Source organism: Mastigoproctus giganteus, chromosome 4 (genome assembly GCF_048544385.1).
Source record: "Mastigoproctus giganteus isolate SK-2022 chromosome 4, ASM4854438v1, whole genome shotgun sequence".
Taxonomy (NCBI): Eukaryota; Metazoa; Arthropoda; class Arachnida; order Uropygi; family Thelyphonidae; genus Mastigoproctus; species Mastigoproctus giganteus.
In genome coordinates, this window is record NC_143578.1 from 76,185,208 (window position 1) to 76,208,924 (window position 23,717).

General features: G+C 38.4%; 1 protein-coding gene across 1 annotated transcript in view; it reads right to left on the minus strand.

Annotated features, from left to right (window-relative positions):
- The window catches only part of Efr (ER GDP-fucose transporter), a 189,029-nt gene that overhangs the window by 132,164 nt on the left and 33,148 nt on the right, over nt 1-23,717 (minus strand). Inside the window, exons 2-3 of the mRNA XM_090372297.1 lie at nt 22,978-23,091; nt 3,069-3,171 (exon numbers count right to left, since the gene is read on the minus strand). Of these exons, the coding sequence (XP_090228423.1) occupies nt 3,069-3,171; nt 22,978-23,091 (217 nt within the window). The remainder of the gene's footprint in view (nt 1-3,068; nt 3,172-22,977; nt 23,092-23,717) is intronic.

Consider the following 23,717-nt stretch of genomic DNA (forward strand, 5'->3'; position numbering starts at 1 on the left):
ATTTGGCATACAACTCTATTCATAATATTCAGAAGTAAAATCATAATAATAATGTAAGAGAAGGCAAAATAAAGAAATAAAAAAAATAAATAAAATAAGAGACCCATTACAATGTAATTCTTATTAGTACTTATATTTATAAGAGCTGAACAAACTCTTAGATGTTTCTTTTAGACATTATCATATATAAAATAGTGGAAAGTGTCACAAGTACTATATTCACTTTCCATTCGTCTCTTGGAATTAAATGCAGTTTCAAGATGAACGGAAAGGAAAAAAAAAAACATACAAAGAGTTCAAAATGGGGGAACTCATATTTTTCTTTCTTTTATATGATGTTTATTACCAGTGCATCTGAGGGTATTAACTCCCACTACATAAGGCAATGGTGAGATCGCACTTGGGGTACTGTGTCCTAGCATGGAGAAAACACTTAAAAAAGGTATCATGCTTATTGAAAAGGTTCAAGGGTACACTATACACTTGGTGAAATCAGAAAAAGGATACCATATGAGAAAAGGCTTCGAATTCATGGAATACAGAGTTTGATAACTAGGCACCTTAGAGGGGACCTGATCAGGGTGTGTAAGGCTCTGAGAGAGGATAGTAAAATGAACAAAGGTGAAATTTTCAAGGTGACACTAGAACTAGGGAGCATAAATTCAAATTATGGGGGAAGATGTATAGATTACATTGCAAAACATTTTCTTTTAGCAATGAGTTGTAAATCATTAGAATAAGTTACCTCCATTAGTAGTAGAGGGTGACAGCTTGGAAAAATTCAGATGTTAGCAAGATCAGCACCTATGTGAGGAGCTGAACATAGAAAAATGATTATTTTTTTTATTATTATTGTTTTATTTTATTTATTTATTTTTTATTCTGTTGCAGCAAAAACCTAGGATTTCCCTGCACTCTATAGCAACTAATACTAACTCAATAGTGAAACCAAATTTTATAATTTGTAAAATCTACACAGCTTGGGTTGGGTTTGACTGATGGCCAGAAAGTACCAAGGCAACTAAAGAAATGAGTTTCACAATACCACATCTATGAATGCCATATATTCTTTGGTCAGTTTACATGTTTGTGAGATAAAAAAAAAAAAAAAAAAAACTTTAAACTACTGCCTGACAACAACTAACTTAGCCACCATACTGAGAAAGCTTTGAGTATTCCTGACCCTATGTGGTTGTCACTGAGTATAAACATTCATTTTATCTGGCAACAGGAATTGAACTTGCACCTTCATAGACAGAATAGCAAGTAACATGAATTACTCAACTATCCAACTAGATAGGAGAATATATGGTAATACACATTTTGATGCAACCAACTGTCACTTTAATCCATGATAAGAACAATCCTATTTCTAACTAAACTACAGAGTGTTTGAAAAGGTAGAATGGCCCATACCACTAACTAACTTTTATCCAGAAAAATACAATCTTTTCATACAAGGTAACTGTACAAGACTTTTTCTTTGTGAAAGGTTGTGTGGCAATACATATGCCAGTATGCATTATCACATAATTCTGACATACAAACTTGTACAGCCTTGAGCCTCTACCACTGGATTCTCTGTGTAAACAGTTGAGATATGATGAGATATGTGTAATAAAGAGATGAGATATTTGCTCTTGCAAGTATCTCATCTCTTTATATCTTTACGCTGAGCACAAACTGACTGAAGTTGAAAATTTGTGCATTTGAAAAGAGCAAGCAAGAGTAATCAAGTTGTAGATATATACATGAATATACTTAAATTCTGCTCATTTAGCAGGCAGCTGTTTATAATTATTAATTGTCTTAATTGTACACTCAATAATTCTTGACTGTACACCTGTTATTTGATTTACTGCAGTGAAGAAGGGAAGCAGATACATGACCATGGCTGTTGGTATATGCTTGTTATTTGTTATTTGGTTTTTAGGAGCATTAGCAACTAAGGCCATATTGCTCCGGGATATGCGGTGGTCATTCCCTGACCTTTCCGCATCCTCTGTATTTGGTGGTGACGGGCTTGAACCCCGGTGTTGGTATATGCTTTGCAGAAATTCACTTCTTTAAGTTTGTTTGTTACTTGGTTTTTAGGAGCATTAGCAACTAAGGCCATATTGCTTCGGGATATGCGGTGGTCATTCCCTGACCTTTCCGCATCCTCTGTATTTGGTGGTCATGGGCTCGAACCCAGGTCTAATCAAGAAGCATGTGCTATATAGGGGTGCCTCCATAGCCCACCTGGCTACGGAGGCACAACTTCTTTAAGCAAATTCAGTTGAAAACCAGATTTATTCATTCCTTACATATATAATTTATGTAATCACAGTACATATATGTAAAGCATGATTCAGAAAAAGAGCTTCCCAGATGGTTTAGTAAAGCTGTCAAACTTATTCTAGTATGAATAAGTAGTCTTCAAAAGAGCTTACTAGTATGTGGATTTGTACACCAATAGTCAAAGTCCAGCTGAACATTATGATTGTTTTAAACGTTAAACATATCTGACAATGGCATTTTCTAGCCGCAAGCATTGATTTCTCTGACAATAGGCAAAGTTCCCTTCATAATCATATAGACTTAAATACTCATACTTGTTTAATTATGACAGTGTGTCACATAACAAATTTGAATTTCAGCATTCTAATCAGTCTAATCCACTTAACTATCTTTTAAATTTAGAAGTTTTAAATATAAAATACTGTTAAATATAAATTTAACAAAACATATCTGTTAAATAAATCAAGAAATTTAGTAATAAAAATAATTTCCAGTTTGATTGAGAGCACCATAAAATGACATTTTATGGTGCTGTCATTATAATTATTAATTATCTTAATTATACGCTCAATAATTCTTAACTGTACGTCTGTTATTTAATTTAATGCAGTGAAGAAGGGAAGCAGATAGATAACCATGACTATTGTATATGATTTGCAGAAATTTACTTCTTTAAGTAAACTCAGTTGAAAACCAGATTTATTCATTCTTTACATAAATAATTTATATAACCACAGTGCATATATGTAAAGCATAATTTAAAAAAAAATAATATAGATAATACTTGCCGATCTGAATATCATATGAAGTGGCATGGAAATGTTGAAGTTTAGAGCATAATTATTGGAAACACTGACTAGAAAGAACATCGTCACTAACACTGCATATTTGCTGGGGGGGGAAAAATAATAACACCTAATAAATATCAAAATAGAAAGACATTTATCTATATTATAAAGATTTAAACTCTGATTATTATTATTATGAAATAATTTTTAACACTTTATCTTTCATTATCCTCTAGAACTATGGCTCTTAGAAAATCATCATAAAATTTAAAAAAAGTTACTTGGGGTCAACAGAGCCTTGAAATACGTGTCCGTAAATGATGTTTCTGATTTTGATATTTTTTTATTCAGAATTACTTCAAGCTATACTCATGAAACACATACCAGCCAAAAGATCAATTCAATAAATTTTTTTAAATTGGCACTCGACTGCCAGATTTGCATTCTACCTGCTATGCAGCGTTACATTCGCCAGAATGGCAAAATGGCGACTGGGCCAGAGAAAGTATTCTGTGTGTTAGCATTTCATACAACAAAATCTGGATTTCTTTTTTGTGGGACAATGAAGGACGAAGTGTACATCCCTCTGCTATCAACGATACTGAAGGCAGGGATCACAAAGGCCTTTGGTAAAATTGTGGTAAAATTGATCGCGAAATGAAGCACAGTGTGTTGCAGGATATTAAATATCGCTATGATAATCATTATAATAATCATATATAGTTGTTTATATATATATATATCTGTATAGTTGTTTGATATATTCATCAGTATATTAGCACAGTAATACTTTCATGTTCAATACCAAACAATGTTATTAGCGGAGTCCCCCAGGATTCAGTGCAAGATCCATTGTTGTTTTCTATATTTATTAATGATATCAGGCCATATGCGTAAGTATGCAGATAATACAAAAGTTGGCAGGGTGGTTAATCACAAATTAGGGAATGTTACTGCACTAGGGTCTAAGCAAATTAGGCAGATGGGCTGAGAATTAGAAATTGAAGTTTAATATTGACAAATGCAAGGTGCTTCATATGAGTAACAGCAATTCCAGATTAACTTACCAACTGTATAGTAACACATTCAGGGTAGTGGGGAATGAAAAAGACTTGGGGATAATTGAGCAATCAGATATGAAGTTCTCTTAACAGTGCAGACAGGCTGTAAGGCCAGCTCATGGGGGTTTTGTCAATGATATACAGGAATTTTGCCTGCAGGAATAAGGAGGTGATTATTCTAATGTATAAGGCAATGGTTAGGCTGCATCTTAAGTGCTGCATGCAGGTCTGGAGGCCTTATTTTAGGATGTGGATCTGCTGGAATGGCAGCAGAGAAATGCAATGAGATTAGTGAGGGGAGCAAAAGGGTGTTCTTACTAGGAAAAGCTTCTGCAAATTGCAGCATCTGGAGAGTAGACACCAGTAAAGAGGTCTGATTGACCAACAATTTTAAAGATTTGAATGGATTGAGTATGTTAATGATGATGGAATCCTTCTTTCTTGAACCACAATCATGAGGTGGCAAAAATTCAAACTGAGGAAGGAGTTATAGGATAGACGTGGAAATTTACCTTCAGCCAGTAGATAGTTGATTGTTAGAACAAATTAGAACGGTCCTTGAGGTTGTCACAGACATTCTCTCAGATATGCCAGACAAGCTGTTCTTGCTACCTGGGAGTCTAAAACGCTGATGGAACTGATATTCGGGTGACACTCAAGTCAAAGTGGCCCAATTTCGGCGAAGTCCAGACAGTCTGTGACAGCCAAATCCTCTGCTTGCACCTTCATGATGGTGGGACTGTTAGTAATCCTGGGTATAACCTCCATGCACAAGTATATGGTGCGTGACCATCCAGGTGTGAACCAACGTAAGCAGGGGTCAAGGTGTGGTGCCCCACCACATGGAGGAACGCCGCCCCTCTATGTTACCAGGCAGTACTAGGTGGTAGATGACTCTCATCAACCGGTGAAATACCACCACTTTGTTTATTGGAAGCTTGAAGTGGTGGAACCCATTTTTAGTCTCTAGAGCTAAGTTCTGGTCAACCCTTCCCTATCTCTTCCATCATGCAGTATGATTGATGATTTTGAGGTTATGATGAACATCGTGGCGAGATCCAATATTCCTTACATTTTGAGGGTACAGCTCTAAAACGGTGTTCGCAGGCCAGCCACTAGTTAGTACACGGGACAGAACCTATTGGTAACTCTCTAGGAGAGCTTTCGGATCAGCTAGTGTATAATCTTGCTACCTCTACTCTGCCAGATAGTGACCGGAGGGAGTCTGAGTAGTGTGTATGCGGGAAGCATTGTCGAGGCCACGTTATGTCAAGGATCTGGGTATATTCTTACCACGTGTACGCCATATCCAAAAATTTCATTACTTCATACAGCATGTCCCACCCACTTTTTCTTACCATTGAATACACCATGAATTGTCAAACTAATAGAACAAGCTTATCTGCAAAAAGATCTAAACCTCCCAAGCACTTCCTAATTCATTTCACAAATATATGTGGTCTGAATTCTAATCTCAACGATGTCCATTTCCATTTGCAGTCTGCCAAACCCCATGTACTTTTTCTGACAGAATCTCAGTTATCGGTTGATTCAACTACTGCTCATCTCAGATGCCCAAATTATTCGCTGTATGATTCCTTTCGCCTCAAAGGTGGTACTTGTGCATATGTCCATTCTGATATTCCCTGTCAGAGACTTGGCAATTTGGAATCTCCTCTCTTTGATCTTCTCTGGCTTAAAATCTCTCTACCTCATTGTGTCAAATTCATCTGTTGTCTCTACCGTTCTCCCAACTCAACTAATCACTTGGAGCTCTTTGACTTCCTCACTTTGCAACTTGACTTTCTCCAGTCCAACTTTCCTAACAGTGAGGTAATTTTCCTTGGTGATTTTAATGTTCACAACTCCAGCTGGCTTCCATTTTCTAGTCACACCGACCCAGCAGGTCGAGATGCCGAGGCTTTTGCAATTACTAATGACCTAGCACAGATTGTTCATTTACCTACAAGAATACCGGACAATCCTAATCATACAGCCAATACGCTTGATCTTTTTCTCACAAACAACCCTTCTAAGTACAAGGTTGAAGTGAGAGGTCCTTTAGGCACTTCAGATCCTAACTTGGTGATTGTCTCTTCTCCAATGGAACCTTTATCTCATGGTTATTCCCAACCTCGTGTTGTTTGGCATTACAAGAATGCAAAATGGGATGACCTGCGAGACTTCTTTTTTTCTTTTCCTTGGTCGGATTACTGTTTCAAAACATCTGATGTCAACGTTTGCTCAGATTGTGTCAGTGAAATTATTCTTGCAGGAATGGAATCCTTTATCCCACACTCCACTTTAAAATCTCGTCCTTTATCTAAACCTTGGTTTTCCAATAAATGTGCTAAGGCTGTTCAAGAGAAGAATGTTGCATATCGTAATTGGCTTGTTTCTAATTCTTCAGTGTCATTTTCTGCCTACACCAAAGCTCGCAACAATTGTAAAGCAGTTATTAATCAGTCCAAACTAGAGTTTGAACAGGCTAAGAGTAGAAAACTTGCTTCTTGCCCTAATGGTAGCCGAGTATTCTGGTCTCTTGCCATAGCTGTTGGCCGCAACTTTTGCCCATCTCTGCTCCCACCTCTGTCCAAACCAGATGGTTCTGTTGTCACTTCAGCCAAGAATAAAGCTGACCTGCTAGCATCCCATTTTTCTATGAGCTCATGTATTAATGATCTTGGTAAAACACCTCCCACTATTCCCAACACGCTCCATTCAATGCCTCCTGTGGTCTTCCGTCAAAAGGATATCAGAAGGATTTTGATGAATCTCAATACTTTGAAAGCACCAGTTCCTGATGGTATTTCTCCGCTTGTTCTAAAAACCTGTACTCCTGAACTTACTCCTATTCTTTGCCGCCTTTTTTCACTTTCTTATTCCAAAGGTGTTTTTCCTTCTGCTTGGAAATTTGCTCATATCCAGCCAGTTCCTAAAAAGGGTGACAAATCCCTCCCATCCAATTATCGTCCCATTGCAATTACTTCTACTCTTTCTAAAGTAATGGAGAAATCAATTAACCACCAACTCTTAAACTACCTAGAAACCTTCTGTCTGATCAACGATCGCCAGTATGGATTCCGTCAGTGTCGATCCACTGGTGATATTTTGGCTTATTATCCATTTATGGACTAATTCAATGGAAAGGTTCGGTGAAACACAAGTAGTTGCTCTTGACATCTCAAAGGCTTATGGTTTGCCAACTGTTTTTAGTAATTGGTTATCCAGTTTTCTCTCTGATCACTCACTGAGGGTAATGGTAGATGGCTCTCGGTCTTCTAACTTCTCCACTAATGCCGGTGTCCCCCAAGGTTCAGTTCTTTCCCCCACTCTATTCCTCTTGTATATTAATGACCTTCTTCCATTGACTGGAAATCCTATCCATAGTTTTGCCGATGATAGCACATTGCATTCTACTTTCCATCTTGAGAAATGTTGTCCTGCTCAATCAACTTCAACTTCTCGAAAATCTGCTACCAGTTCCTTAAATGCCGATCTTCAGGTAATTCTTTAGTGGGGCAAAGACAACTTAGTTGATTTCAACCCTTCTAAAACTCAGTCTTGTCTTATATCTTGCAAAAAGGATTCTTCTGCTCCTATGCTTATCTTTGGTGACACTCTGATTTCTAGGCAAAATGATATGTCTCTTTTGGGGATTACCCTGACTTCTAATCTCTCTTGGCACAAGCACATTACAAATATTGCTTCCTCTGCATCTAAAAAACTTGGTTTTCTCTTTCGCTCTCGGCGTTACTTTTCTTCCAAACAGCTGCTCACTCTGTATAAATCGCAAATCCGCCCTGCCATGGAATATTGTTCCCACATCTGGGGTGGTTCCCCCAAAACCTCTCTCAGGCTTCTTGATTCCTTTCAGAAGAGGGCAGTTAGGTTAATTAATGATTCATCTCTAACAGAGTCTCTCCACTCGCTGTCTCATGGATGTACTGTTTCTGCTGCATGCCTCTTCTACAGATACTTCCATGGGCACTGTTCTTCTGAATTGGCTTCTATAATTCCCATTCTCTCTTTCAAAACAGTCCGAACACGTGCCGCCACCAGCCAACATCCATTTACTGTCCTACTCCAAACTCACAGAACCAACTTTTCACCTTCCTCATCTATTCATTCAAATGCCGTTTTCTGGAACAACCTTCCTTCATACGTATTTCCTGAAAATTACAATCTACAGAAGTTCAAGTCCAATGTCAACAAATATCTTCTTTCGTCTTCTCAACCTTCAACCCAAGCATGGTACTAAGTACTGTAGGTTCTAATACCTCTTGTGTTTGGGGTTTACATAAAAAAAAAAAAAAAATGGCAGAGTCATTAATGGTCAGTACCAGGCAGCGCTCCTTCAGGCTGACTTGAACAGACTTCAAAGATGCTTAGAGAGGTGGCAGCTATATTTTGATGCTGCTAAATGCAAGGTCTCTTACACTTGGGGAATAGCAACCCACAAATAAATTATACACTTGATGAAGTTGAATTAAAAACTGTGGAGGAGGAAACGCTCTGGGAGTTACAATATGGGCAGATAAGTAGTATTCCGAACAGCGTAAACAGGCAGCCAGGAAAGCCCATAGTATCCTATCAATGATTTATTGAACGTTATCCTATAGAGATAGGAGGTCATTATCCCACTGTATAAGGCAATTGTAAGACCACATTTGTAATACTGTGTTCAAGTATGGAGACCTCATCTGAAAAAAGACTGAGCTTCTTGAAAGAGTCCAAAGATGGGCAACTCAAATGGCGAGATCCACAGAAGGATGACCATATGATGAAAGACTCTTTTATTTTCTTTTCAGTTATTCATTATTTTCTTTCAGCAACTGTTGATATGAATGGCCACTAGAAATATAAAAAAAATTCAAATTCTATCATTTCCCAGTCTCGACTGAGTGGCATTCACCCCATTGCATGGCAATTAAACTTTTCAAACTCTATATTCAAAAAAGTTGTAGTTTTGTTGGAGTCTGACACCACAAATAGCAGCTTTCACAATTGATAATGCTTCAAAAAATATGAGAGGTTAAAGACAGGATGTTTGATTTATACATTGCTTTGAAAAGTTTTTTGTGATCATATTTTAATTTATAATAAAATTTTAAACAAACAACTTAATCATGTGAGACCATACTTCTCAAAGTCCAATCCAATTAATGATGCAGGCCAAAAGCCTAAAGGAACTAAAAGTAACATTAACATCCCGCTAATAGATATTTTAATTTCTAAAGCATTTAGGACATTAGCAAGTTTGTAAGAGTTTATAACTATTATGGTCATTTGCACTATCAACAGCATTCAGTTTTGGCTTTGAAAATGCCATATACAGCTATTTCTTTGTTGGTTTTACAAATTTCAATTAAGTAAATAATACACATTTTTTGTAGTTCAAAAATATCGACATTCATAAAAAGCAGTTGGGAAGTGTTCCACACACTAGAGGCTGTCATAAAGGCTAAAGGTTCCAGCACGTGTAAATAAATTTTATTTATAGATATGCAGGTATTTGAATATTAATGGTAGGGCAATGCATACAATATATGCACATGCAATATAGTGGTTCACAAAACACTATGTTATTTTGTATGTCTGACTGTATCATAACACCCAAGTGTTATGATACAGTCAGACATGAAATTCTCTGAGATTTGTAAAAAGGTTGCAAGGAAAGCCCATGGTGTCCTATCGATGATCTATCGAACTTTTGCAAGTAGAGATAGGGACGTGATAATCCCATTACATAAGGCTTTTATTAGACCACATTTGGAATACTGTGTTCACGTATGGAGACCGCTGCTAAAGTAAGACATCGAGCTTCTTGAAAGGGTGCAAAGACGGGTAACTCGCCTGGTGAGATCGGCAAAAGGGTGTCCTTATGAAGAAAGACTTTGAATATGTGGGTTGCAGAGTTTGGAAACTAGACACCTTAGAGGAGATTTGATTGAAGTATTTAAGGCTGTGAGAGGCATCAGTAAAATGAATGAGGACGACATTTTCAAGATTATAAATTATGCCAGAACTAGGGGACATAAATTCAAGTTACGGGGGGAAATGTTTAGATTGAACTGCAGGAAGTTTTATTTTAGCCAGCGAGTTATAAATTACTGGAATAAGTTGCCTACATGGGTGGTAGAGGCTGACAGTTTGGGGAAATTCAAAGGTCATCTGGATAGTACCTTTGGGTCAGGGAAGCGCACAGGATGATAGGTTTAATTTCCTTTTCTTTTATTAATTATTATTATTTTTTTTATTTATTTTTTTTTTTTTATTTATTTTTTTTTTTGGCTGGTGCAGCATAAGCCATAGGCTTTCTTGCACCATGCGGCCATTACTAATACTAAGTCAGATAAGAGCTAAAAATTGTTATCATTTTCCTACTCTAGCAACTCATAAAAATATCCCTTATAATTGTTATGGAGAAGAACTGAAGGCACTAATAGAGCAATTTAATACAAGTTTTGCCAACTTCCAAAACAAAGACTACACATTCGCTATATTTGCTCGTCTGATGGATGCTGATGTAAATAATGTGCCAGAAAACTTACAGATAAAACTTATTGAGCTTCAGGAGGATTTAGTGCTAAAATCACAATTTAACAACATTGCTTTGACGGATTTTTATAAATTTTATTTGGTGGAAGAAAAATATACAAATTTACGCACCTTTTCAAGAAAAATAATTTGTCTTTTCGGCAGCACATATATGTGTGAACAGTTTTTTCAAGGATGAAATACAATAAATCAAAAATTCGGACAAGAATAACGGACGAAAACCTCGAAAATTCTATGCGATTATCCTTAAGTAATATTAACGTCAATATTGATAGTCTCGCAGTTCAAGTACAAGGCCAATCTTCACATTAAATTGTTATGTCGTTCATTATATTATAAAATTTATGTAGAGCTTTATGCATTATATTATAAATAAATGAAATATGAAGTAGCAACTTGTTTTAATTCATTTAATATTAATTTATTTTATTTAATAATTTGGTTCAGCCCTTGACTTGGAGACAGAATGATAATTTGGCCTCCAAACTAAGAAAGGTTGCCCATGCATGCTATATAATATATAATTTATGGGTAAGCTATGGTGTAGATACACCATAGTTGCAAAGTTATTTCCACATTATGAGAGATGCCAAATAGTGTATAAATAATAATGTATTAAGAGATGAAATGCACAAGGCATAATTTCTTATGGGTTTAGATAATTAACTACAATCAGTCCTCGTATAACACGTGTTTATTCTACATGAATTCGATCATACACGATTTATAAATAGGGGAACGATATCGTAGATAACACGAACCGAATTCGCTTATGCACGATTCGCCTTTGTATTTACAAGAAATGGCAGTCGAATGCAGAATCACCCCAACTGAACGCAACATGATAGGAATGAAGAGAAGATTCTGAAAATGTATTTATGTTTTTTATATCAGTGAAGGACAAACGCTTTTTGCCATAATAACGTAAAACCCCACACAATTCCAGCTATCAGTATTATCGAAAATGCAATTAGATCGAGTTTACTACCAGTTTATAACAGATTCCACTAGCAGAAACGCAGCTGGAAATAGTTTTTGTTTTATGGTAGTAACCCCCAGAAATGTGTTTTAGTAAAATGTGAGCTAGTGAGGTGTTCATAGTGAGTCTCTGCCTTTACGGTGTTGTTTATTCAGTTGCTACACGCGGGCAGCTTTGTTTATGTGTATCAAGCGTGCCTCCTCATTTTTTAATAATTGTGCTTTATTCCCTAAAAATGAGTAAAATACTTAAAAGGTGTGAAAAGGAAGCATCCTGGTGAAGACACTACAGATACAGAGAGAAAAAGAAAAGCAATATCGATAAACAGAGGCGGACTGGATCAAAAATCCTTACCCGGGAAAATTTGTAGCGGCCTCATACTAGCGTTTATGGCCAAAATCGCACCGGCCACCATCCTCTTCTGGCCTCCGGCCCACTGGGGTTTCCCCAGTAAGGCTTATGGCCAGTCCGCCTCTGTTGGTAGAGAAAAAATATGAAATTTTGAAACACTTTGAGTGAAATTAAGACCATGTGATATTGCACGTGCTATTGGCCTAAATGAGGCAACGCCAAGAATTAGAAAGAATGCAGAGAAAACAAAAACAACTTTCATAGCAGGAACAACTCAAAGTGTAATTAAAATCCATTAGATTAAGACACAAAGAATTGGATGAGATGGAACGGTTGTCATCTATTTGGATAGAAAATCAAACAAAAAATCAAGTTTGCTTACGATAGAAGCAAAAGCATTAGCAATATTTTATTACGTAATAGTTGTAATAAAATACGTAAATATTTTATTACGATTATTTATTGTGTTTGGTAATGTTTTGGTTACAAATGTGTGTTCAATCTTGGGTGATCAGCACCTAACCATATTTTTCCCATAGGGCCTGTTATTTTTATTGCATGATTTTGCATTGCACGAGGATTTCTAGGAACACAACTATCGTGTGCTATACGAGGACTGACTGAATAAAATATTGGTGTAGACACCATAGTTTGCCCATAAATTTGGGCAAATTTATGGGCAAACTATAACGAGATGCCAAATTTACACCATTTGGCATCTCTCATATTGTGGAAATAACTTCGCAACTGTGATGCATTTTGCATTACCAGGGTACCTGCCTACTCAATGATGACGAAGCCAACTACCTTTGAAATGATTGTCCGGGTGGTGGTATCCACTGAAAATAAATAACAGCAGTCTTGTCTACTAGAGAAGTGTTATTTATTTGAATAGTACAATACCAGCTATCTCGTTGTGAAGGCACCCGCAATATGAGATACAATTAAAACGATGCCTTTACACTACATACATAGTTCAAATTTATGGGAAAACTATGGTGTATCTACACCGATATTATATAGTTAATTATCTAAACCCATAAGAAATTATGCTCTGTGCATTTCGTCTTCTAATACATTAATATTTTATAATATAATATGTATGTTCTCATTTCAAATAATTTATTTTGAACAATTTGTACCTCTTTTTCAAGTATAGAAATATCCATATCCTTGCTATGGTATTTCTACCTCCGATAACGAAGTTTCTTATAACGAACTAATGTACTGGAACGCATCTACTTTGTTAAGTGAGATATTAGTGTACTTCTAAACAGTTCATTATAGCAGAGCAAAAGATTACTCACTGTGTCCCATGTTTGTTGTTGTAGTGTTTTAGGTGCAGTGACTTAGACATTGCTGCGCCACTGCAGCATCTAGATGCTGCAGTGGTCCTCCAGCTTCTAGATGCTGTATGCAAAATGCATCCTTTGTTTTATTCTTAGCTAGTTTTAGTTAGCTTTTATAATGACAATTTATGAATTGCATAATTCCTTTTTAATTTAACTTATATTGTGACAAAGAATCATGAAGGAAGAAACAAAATTCCCATGAATGGTGGTGTCATTCTGAACTCAAGGTATACCTTATTGACATTTGACAACTAGTGTGCCAACTTAGGATTTTTCCCTAGAAAAAGGAGAGATTTATGTGGTCTTTTTTATGATCTGAACATCTGTGTATTACTGATTATTTGTATGTAGCACTCAGTTATTTCATGGTGTATTTTTAAATTATTTCATGGTGTATTTTTAAATTATGAGTAAACTAAGCATTTCGTGGTATGGAGTTAAGCATGTTTGAATCTTCCTTTTGAACTTTGTACTCCTTTTAGTCGAAGGATCTGCATTCAAAAAATAAGATTCTAATTGCTCGGCTCAGTTTATACCTTCCTTTAAGCTTTTTAGTGTAAAATTTGGAACTTCAGAATTCTCATCTGCGCTATCATCCTCTGAATTGATTTGGTTTACCTCTGATGCCATTTCCAACAAATCCGCTTCACCAGCTTCTTTTTCTACCAGTAATTCTTGAATGTCTTCAGCAGTCATATCATCAAAACCTTTCCCTCCTATTGACTTAGCAAGTTCTACTATCACACAGATTTCACTTTCTGTTGGTTTGACCATATTTCCTGAATGAACTGACTCTGGTCATACATTTTTCCAACATGCATTTAATGTTGACGGTTTTCCTTCTTTGAGCGATAAAGCTATGATTCTGATACAGTCCACAATTGAAAAATTACATCCAACATAATAGCATGGCTTCCTCCACACAAAATCTCAAAAATAACATGTTATGCAAGTTTTGCTGCAATTCTCCAACCATGTTAGAGCAAAACTGTGTTATAGAAGTACAGGGGTTGCCTGTGTAGAATGTTAAAACAACAGTCAGAACAACTTCAAAAAAGCCAAAATAAAATTACATTTATGTGATATACACAAATATGTAAGGAACAAAAACTAAACATTGGTAAAGTCCAACAAAGAAATAGGAATTCATGAAAGAAACTGTATACGGCATAACTAATGGTAATTTCCTCATCCTGAATTTCAGTTTGTATTGTATGTATTAAATGACTATAAATACTGTGATTTTGTAAGTTACAACTCGCCACTCATACTGCTATTGTATTGCAGTTTCGGGTGCAAATATCGTAGCACATAACCAGTAGTGTAGAAGAATAGTAGGGTTTTAATTGTAATAAATAAGTAGTTTGAAGGTTTAATCACATTTTGGGCATATATCTTTTGTATTTAGGTAAAGATATAACTAATTTAACATTGTGAATGCTCCGGTATAATGTAACTTGATAGCATATATCTCGAACTTCTCAGCATAAGGTATAACATAAAACCAGATAGCGTAATACATAACACTACATTAGCTTAATATAGTATTGTATAGTTAAGTGTAGTATAGTATAGTCTGTTAATCAATTAAATTTATTAACCTTATTAATTTTCATTGTTAATTAATTAATTAAATCATATTTAAATGGAAATCATGCCCCAGACTAGAGCAGCAATGCAATGTGCACAAAGTAGCAGGAGTGCTGTGGCTAGGGCAGAACTGAAGGGGGAGATTCTCCAAAGCACAACAGCCTAAAAAAATATACAACTTGTGAAATGTTTTCAGAACTTTTTGGAACTGGACGTGATCTAGCCAAAGAGGATGTCATTGTGTGTGCTAAGTGTGGAGAGTGTCAAGAAATTAGGCACCAACTCAGCATTCTGATGAATGTCTATGAGAGTTTGAAGAGTAGGGTAGATGCCCTCGAAGAAATTAAAATGGGGAACCCATCAAGCTCCCAGCTGCCCAAATCAACACTAGTGCTCACTCTTGTGCATAAGGCAACTGAGTGAAAATTTTCAGGGCAGAATGTGCTAGTCTCACAGGAGCTAGTTATTGTTGGTGACTATTGTCAGATAGGTGGGAAATATATTGTCAAAAAAGGATAGGTAGAACAGGACCAGGTATGTCTTCCAGAGGCAAAAGTAGTTGATGTTGTAGAGCAGATATCATGAAAAAACGGGGAAAGGGAGATATTGTCGTATATGTTGGCACTAATAACATTAAGAGGAGGAGATCTGCGGACTTACTTAACAAGTACAGGTCAATATTGAAAAAAAATTCGTGAGTTGGGGTTAAATTTGAAAGTGTCTGCAATTCTGCCTAGACATGATAGGAGGGAGTATATGAGAGCTTTGTCAATCAATTCAGCCCTGGACAGATTGTGCAATGCTCATTAGGTAGATAAGGAATGCAGAATTGGAATTTAGGGAGTACAATGTGTAATGAAAGGATAGATAGGGTAAGAAGGGAGGAGGGGTTATGCTGTTAAGAAACACATAAAAACACAAAGTGCATCCAGTTGACCTGGGTGGACAGTGCAATGCTGAGTCAATTTGGTGTGACATAAGCACTGAGAAAGCAAAATTGAGAGTAGGAGTGTGTTATAGGCTTAATGAATCTGATGACTACAATGAACAACTGTACAAAGAAACAGAGTGGGCTAGTAAATCAGATTGTCTTATAATGGGGGATTTTAACTTCCCAGCTATTGATCAACTGATAATGTTACCAGCAGCAAATTCTAAATGGGAAGCATTCGAGGAAGTAATCTTGGAAGCTACTAGGCTTTTCATACCAACTAAGAAATACTGTTCAAGGTTTAGGCCTAAATGGAAGAAAATGCATGGGATGCATATAAACTATCAGAAGACTATGGTAGATATAATTGAGGTGTATAAGGCAGTTTGTAATCAAATCACAAATGAGGTTAGGCAAGCAAAGGCAGATTATGAGAAATCTTTGGCAAAGAATGCAAAGAAAACAGCAAAGACTTCTTTACTTACGTAAACTCTAGAAGGAAGGGGATGAATCAGATTGGCCCACTTGATATCAATGGTTTGATTATTAATGATTCTGCTCAGGTAGCTGACAAACTGAATGAGTATTTTGCATCTACATTCACACATGAGGAATGTCTGTAAGAAAGTGCAGGCCACAAGCTTATCAAATTGTAGACGGGAGCTAAATGAGTTTGTAATAACTGAGAGCAAAGCGGAGAAGAATTTGTTAAAATTGAACATAAAAATGCACCTGGGGTGAATGGGATCTATCCAGTTATATCAAAGCATTCGAGGAAGTAATCTTGGAAGCTACTAGGCTTTTCATACCAACTAAGAAATACTGTTCAAGGTTTAGGCCTAAATGGAAGAAAATGCATGGGATGCATATAAACTATCAGAAGACTATGGTAGATATAATTGAGGTGTATAAGGCAGTTTGTAATCAAATCACAAATGAGGTTAGGCAAGCAAAGGCAGATTATGAGAAATCTTTGGCAAAGAATGCAAAGAAAACAGCAAAGACTTCTTTACTTACGTAAACTCTAGAAGGAAGGGGATGAATCAGATTGGCCCACTTGATATCAATGGTTTGATTATTGATGATTCTGCTCAGGTAGCTGACAAACTGAATGAGTATTTTGCATCTACATTCACACATGAGAAATGTCTGTAAGAAAGTGCAGGCCACAAGCTTATCAAATTCTAGACGGGAGCTAAATGAGTTTGTAATAACTGAGAGCAAAGCGGAGAAGAATTTGTTAAAATTGAACATAAAAATGCACCTGGGGTGAATGGGATCTATCCAGTTATATCAAAGGAGGCACCAAAGGAAATAAACAAACCCTTAAACATAATTATGAAAGTTGACTTGGACTCAGGGGAGGTCCCCATGGACTGGAGATGTGCAAATCTGTCTCCAATTAACAAAGCAGGATCAAAAAGTAACATGAGGAATTACAGACTTGTTGGTTTGACTTCTATTCCGGGAAAATAATGGAATCATTGGTTAAAGCACTGCAGGAGCATCTAGACAAGACTGCAGTTAATAGTTCAGACACAGCATGGATTTATTAAGAGGAAGTCTTGTCTGACAAATTTGATTGGAAACTATGATGTAGTCACAAAGGAATTGGACGCAAAAAAATAATTTTGATATCATATACTTCGATTTTAGGAAAGCTTTTGATACTGTTGCACATGGAACACTACTGTACAAATTGGAGCAGTATGGCATTAAGGGAAGTTGCTACAGTAGATAAAAGGATGGTTGAGTGGGAGAACACAGAGAGTGATAATCGATGGAAATTGCTCTTCGTGGAGACTCCTAGGATTCGGTATTGGGCCCATTGTTGTTTTCTGTATTTATCAATGATACTGATGAAGGTATATCAGAGTTAATGAGACACCTCCGTAGCCAGGTGGGAAAAGGAGCAGCAGTGCATAGCACACGCTTCTTGATTAGGCCGGGGTTCAAGCCCGTCACCACCAAATACAGAGGATGCGGACAAGGTCAGGGAATGACCACTGCATATCCCGGAGCAATATGGCCTTAGTTGCTAATTCTCCAAAAAAAACCAAATAACATAACAGAGTTAATGTCTAAGGTTTGCAGACCATTACGAAGGTTGGCAGGGTTCTTAATGACAGTATACTACTGCAACAGGATCTAGAAAAGTTGAGCAGATGGACACCTGAAGTTTAACATTGGCAAACGTAAATTACTGCATATGGATAGCAGTAATCCCAAAGTAATGTGCCAACTCCGCCATGGACGGTCCCAAGCCCGGCTGCGAAAGGAGGAGGGTGGTCATCCTGCCGAAATGACCAGAACCGGGAAACCGGGGAAACTAGGCAAGAAACCGCATGAAATTCGGAACAAGCTCTTACAACAATGTTACCGCATTCGGGGTAGCCGATGCGCCAGCACTGGGGACCCAGGGTACTGGTGTGAAGTGGACCACTGGCCACAGAACAAGCTGTTATAACAATGTTACCGCATCCGGGGGTAGCCGATGCGCCAGCACTGGAGACCCAGGGTGCTGGTGTGAAGTGGATCACTGGCCACAGCAATAAGCTTACTACGCCGAAAAGGACAATTAACATTGGCGAATGGAATGTTCGAACGGGGCACCACGTTGGACAAAAGGAAATCATTGCCCAAGAACTACTTAGGTGCAAGATATCAATCGCAGCATTATCTGAATTAAGGCTCACCGGGTCTGGAACGATGATCATCCAACCACCAGCACCTAACGAAGCGGTTATGCTATTCTACTCTGGTGGCGAGAAACGAGAAGCAGGAGTGGGCTTTATGGTCGATGCTCAGGCCACCAGTAGTGTGATCGCTTTCCAACCAATATCGGACCGCCTGGCAGTCCTTACTGTCAAGGGCACCATCAAGACCCATATTATCTCCGCCTATGCGCCAACTGAGACTAGCCTGGACCCGACCAAGAATGACTTCTACAACCAGCTCCAACATACGCTGGATTCAATTCCGCAGACAGAAGTGATCATCCTCGCAGGCGACTTTAATGCCCATATTGGCGTGGACAGATCTGGTTGGGAAACAACAATGGGCAAGTTTGGCCATGGGAAGATCAATGACAACGGACTACGTTTGTTGTCCTTTGCCGCATCTAACAACCTGATCATTGGAAACAGCCATTTCCAGCACCCTCAAAAACATCAACTTACATGGCGAAATCCATATGGCAAGGACTCAGCAATCCTGGACTACATTTTGATCAATGCCAGATTTCGCTCATCACTCATGGATGTTCGTGCCATGAGGGGACCTGATTGCAGATCTGATCATTACCTCATCCGGGCTAAGGTGCAGCTCAAATTACGGCATGCAAAAAGATCATCTCGGTCAGCCAAGCTGGACTGGAGGCAGCTAATGAATGCTGCCAACAAACAGGCATATCAGATCGCCCTATCCAAACCGCTTCGAGATGCTGGCCGTGCCCGAGGATATAAATGAAGAAGAAAAGCAGATCTCTGATGCCATCCTGGAATGTGCCAAGCCCCTATGTCCACCTGCCCGACGTCGAACGCAACCATGGATATCAGATGAGTGCCTCGACCTCGTGGACAAACGGAAACAGGCAAAGTTGGTCGACTTTGAACGGTACCGGCAGCTAAACCGAGAAGTCCGACAAAGAATGACAGCAGAAAGAGAAGCATACTGGAACCAAGTGGCAGACGATCTTGAAGTGGCGGCATCCAAAAACGAGTGCCGCACTCTCTACCGCACCCTCAGATGTCTGAGTGGAAAGACTAAATTGACTAGTGACAACATCAAGAATGCTGATGGGACCTTCGTGCGATCACCATCCGAACGCCTGCAACGGTGGAGTGAATTCTTCAAAGCTCTGTATAATCACGACCCACCTCAGGGACCGCCAGCAACAGCACTCTCGATCGACCCCCCTGAGGTCTCCATGGTCGATGTTGAGCCTACAGTAGAAGAAGTGAAAGCCAGCCATACAATCCCTGAAGAATGGCAAGGCACCAGGAGTGGGACCAAGTCACCACAGAAGCGATCAAAGCCGGGGGAGATGTACTGCTTCGCCGACTACACTCACTCCTCAAAACCATCTGGTGAACTGAACAAATTCCATTAACATGGAGGAAAGCCATTATCGTACCAATCTACAAGAAAGGTGATAACCGGGACTGCAAGAAACTACCGTGGCATCAGCCTCCTTTCCATCATTGGAAAGGTCTTTATGAAGATTATCCAATCAAGACTGCAAAAACATCGCGAGCAAACCAGTCGAGAAGAACAGGCAGGATTTAGACCCGGGCGAGGATGCTGTGATCAAATCTTTGCCATTCGTCAGCTGATGGAGGAGAGGATCCGGTGTGGACAGCGAACCGTCATTGTTTTCATTGACTTTAAGTCTGCTTTCGAGTGTGTCCACCGGCCTGCCTTATGGAAACTACTAGAGGTTGAACATGTACCTCGAAAAGTCATCACACTCCTCCAAACTGCATACAACGGTTTAACCAGCCAGGTGCGCATCCAGAACGATTTATCTGAGGAATTTACCATCCAAACTGGAGTCCGCCAAGGGGATGTAGCCTCCCCGTTGCTTTTCAACATCGTGGTCGACGCCATTATGAGGCAAGCATTCAGAAACAGACAGGGCATACAACTATGACAAGGATCACTATGTGACTGACCTGATGTTTGCTGATGATAGTGCTATCCTTGCCGGTAACGACGCTGAAGCCACGAAATCCTCTACGACATTGCCCGCATTGCCCGGCCATACGGTTTGAAGATCAATGCTGGTAAGACAAAGGCCCTGACAACAGATGGGTCGCAAGCCACCATCTATCTCGAAGGCGTCCAGATCGAGCAAGTGCAGGACTTTAAATACCTTGGGTCGCTGGTCCAGGAGAAGAAAGTTGCATCCACCATGGAAATTCACAGCAGAATTGGACAGGCGGCCACTGCGTTCGCCTCGCTCAAATGGATGTCTGTGGAAGAGGACCAACATTTCCACAAAGACTAAAATCCGACTCTTCCGGACTTTGATCCTGCCCATTCTTCTTTACGGATCGGAAACATGGATTTGTCTCAAGTTAGATTTGAACAAACTTGAGGTATTCCAAATGCGATGCCTGCGGCAGATCTTGGGCATCTCTCTTCGCGACCGCATCACTAATGATACCATCCGCGCCAGATGCCAACAGCAACCAACCATTGCCGACCAAATCCAGAAGCGAAGGCTCAGATGGTTTGGCCACGTATGTAGAATGGGCACGAACAGAATACCATCCACACTCCTTTGGAGACAACGACCCACCCAATGGAGCATCCAACGGACCGCGCCTAGGAAAACGTGGGCCAAGCAAGTGGAAGATGACTTGAAGAGCCGACGTCTCGACCTTAACCAGGCCAGGACTGAAGCCATGGATCGTAAGGTATGGAAGAACATCACAGAGCAAGTCCGAAACCCTGCGGCACCTACAGCAGCATACTGGTTGCGTGGCCAACCGCCTCCCCCAGCTGCCAGCTAAGGACCAAAGAAGAAGAAGAAGAATGTGCCAACTGTGTGGTGGTGCCTCCGTAGCCAGTGGGCAGGAGCAGCAGTGCATAGCACACGCTTCTTGATTAGACCGGGGTTCGAGCCAGTGACCACCCCCAAATACGGAGGATGCGAAAAGGTCAGGGAATGACCACCGCATATCCCCGGAGCAATATGACCTTAGTTGCTAATGCTCATAAAAACCAAATAACAACCAACTGTGTGGTACTGCACTCAGGGTAGTAGAGAATGAAAAGGACCTGGGGTAATTGTGCAGTAAGAGATATGAAGTTTTTTGAGCAGTGCAGATAGGTGGCAAGAGTAGCTCATGGTGTCTTGGTCAATGATATACAGAAAATTTGCTAGCAGGGGATAAGAAGGTGATTGTCCCCTTGTATAAGACAATGGTTAGGCCACTCCTTGAGTACTGCATACAGGTCTGGAGGCCTCATTTTAGGAAGGATGTAGAGCTGCTGGAATGAGTACAAAGAAGGACAATGAGATTGGTGAGTGAAACAAAGGGTTTCTGTTACCAAGAAAGACTTAAATCTGCAAGTTGCAGCATCTTGACACTAGGCACCTGTGAGGTGATCTGATCGAGGTGTATAAGGTTTGAGCAAGCTCAATGCTGATGGGATTCTCCCTCTTGCTCAGATTAATTACTTAAGGGGACATAAATTCAAATTGAGAAAAGAAATTGCAGAATAAATGTGTGGAAATTTGCCTTTAGCCAGTGGGTGATTTGATAGTTGGAACAGATTTCCATCTGTCATAGTGGAGGTTGAAAACTTAAATAAGTTGAAGGCAGAGAACTAGACAAGCATTTGGAGTGAATGGATGAATGAAATGAGTTTTTTTTTTTTTTGGTATGCAAGCAAGAGCAGAGCAAAAGAAAAGACATTTACAAAACAGCTGAAACTGGCCTTGTACTGGCTCTATTTTATCTTTGTGCCAGCTCATAAATTACTGAAATGTGCTATTTTTGAAGCAAAAAAAAAAAAAAAAAAAGAAAAAGAGAATGATAAGTGGAAATCCGTTTGTTGAAAGCTGCTCAAAAAATTTTGTCTCTTTTGCCAGTTCTGATGGAATAATCAGCAGCAGGCGCGAAAGCTGTTTGAACATTATTTTGAAAATCCAACCAAGTCTATACGAAAATGAAGTGAATAGAATGAATTAAGAGGTTTATTCTGTTAAAGCCTGTAATCAAGATAATGAAAATTTAAACACAATGATATATTCCAACACAGTCTCTGCAAGTTTCTTTTGACAATTGTGCTTGTGCTTTCTTTTCTTTTCTTTTTTTTTTTTTTTTTGCCCAAAATTTGGTACACTGTATTTTTTATTGTCATAAGCTAGAAAATGAAACAACAGTCCCAGTAGGCCTCCATGTTCTGATCAGGCTATTAAACTTCTTTAAATTTGGTTCAAAGTATATGTTATTGACAGTATCATTTAGGAAATTTAACAAAGTGAAATATTAAACCAACATCAATTTTCTACAATATTTTTTAACATTCAAACTATAGTTATCATTTTTAATTTTCTAACTACACTCGTTACCTTAAAGGCACTACAGGTTGATTTCTTCCAAAATTGGTAGTAAAGATAAAACCTTCAACAGCAATAAACAGAAAGTGGCAAAATGTCACTATATTGCCACATCCTGGGTCTTCCCTGAAACATAACAATAAAACTGATATTGGAATATCTTAAATGCACAAAAATAAAAATCATAAAATTAAAATTACACAAACAGTGTGATCTATTAGCTGAAAACTTAAAATACACAATATTAATAACTAAAATAATAAGTGGAAAATGGATTTCATGAATAATAACTTCATTACCTATTTTCATATATTTAAGAAGGAAATGGCAAACACGGAAAATTCTCAATTGCCCAGGCACTAAAAATTTATGCTAATATCTAAAATGTACGCTGCATTGGGCAAAACAAAGGACTTTGTGTTTTCCAGTGCTAACCAAATTTTTATTTTTACCAATAATGGAAAATGTACTGGAAAACAATATAGATTATTAATTTTAATAGCAAAATGCATATTTGAATGATCACATATACAAAATTAGTGACTCTATTAGTATTTGAAAAACTTATTTTGGGATATGACTTGGCCAACGCATGAACTGATGTTATTCAACTGCTACTAGCATTAGGGCCATTTTGGATTACAGTTTGAGCAGATTTAACAATACAAAAAAAGATCATAACACTCAACTGTATGTGTGTGTGTATATGTGTGTGTGTGTGGTATGGTTGTTTATTGGCACATTAGCTGCTA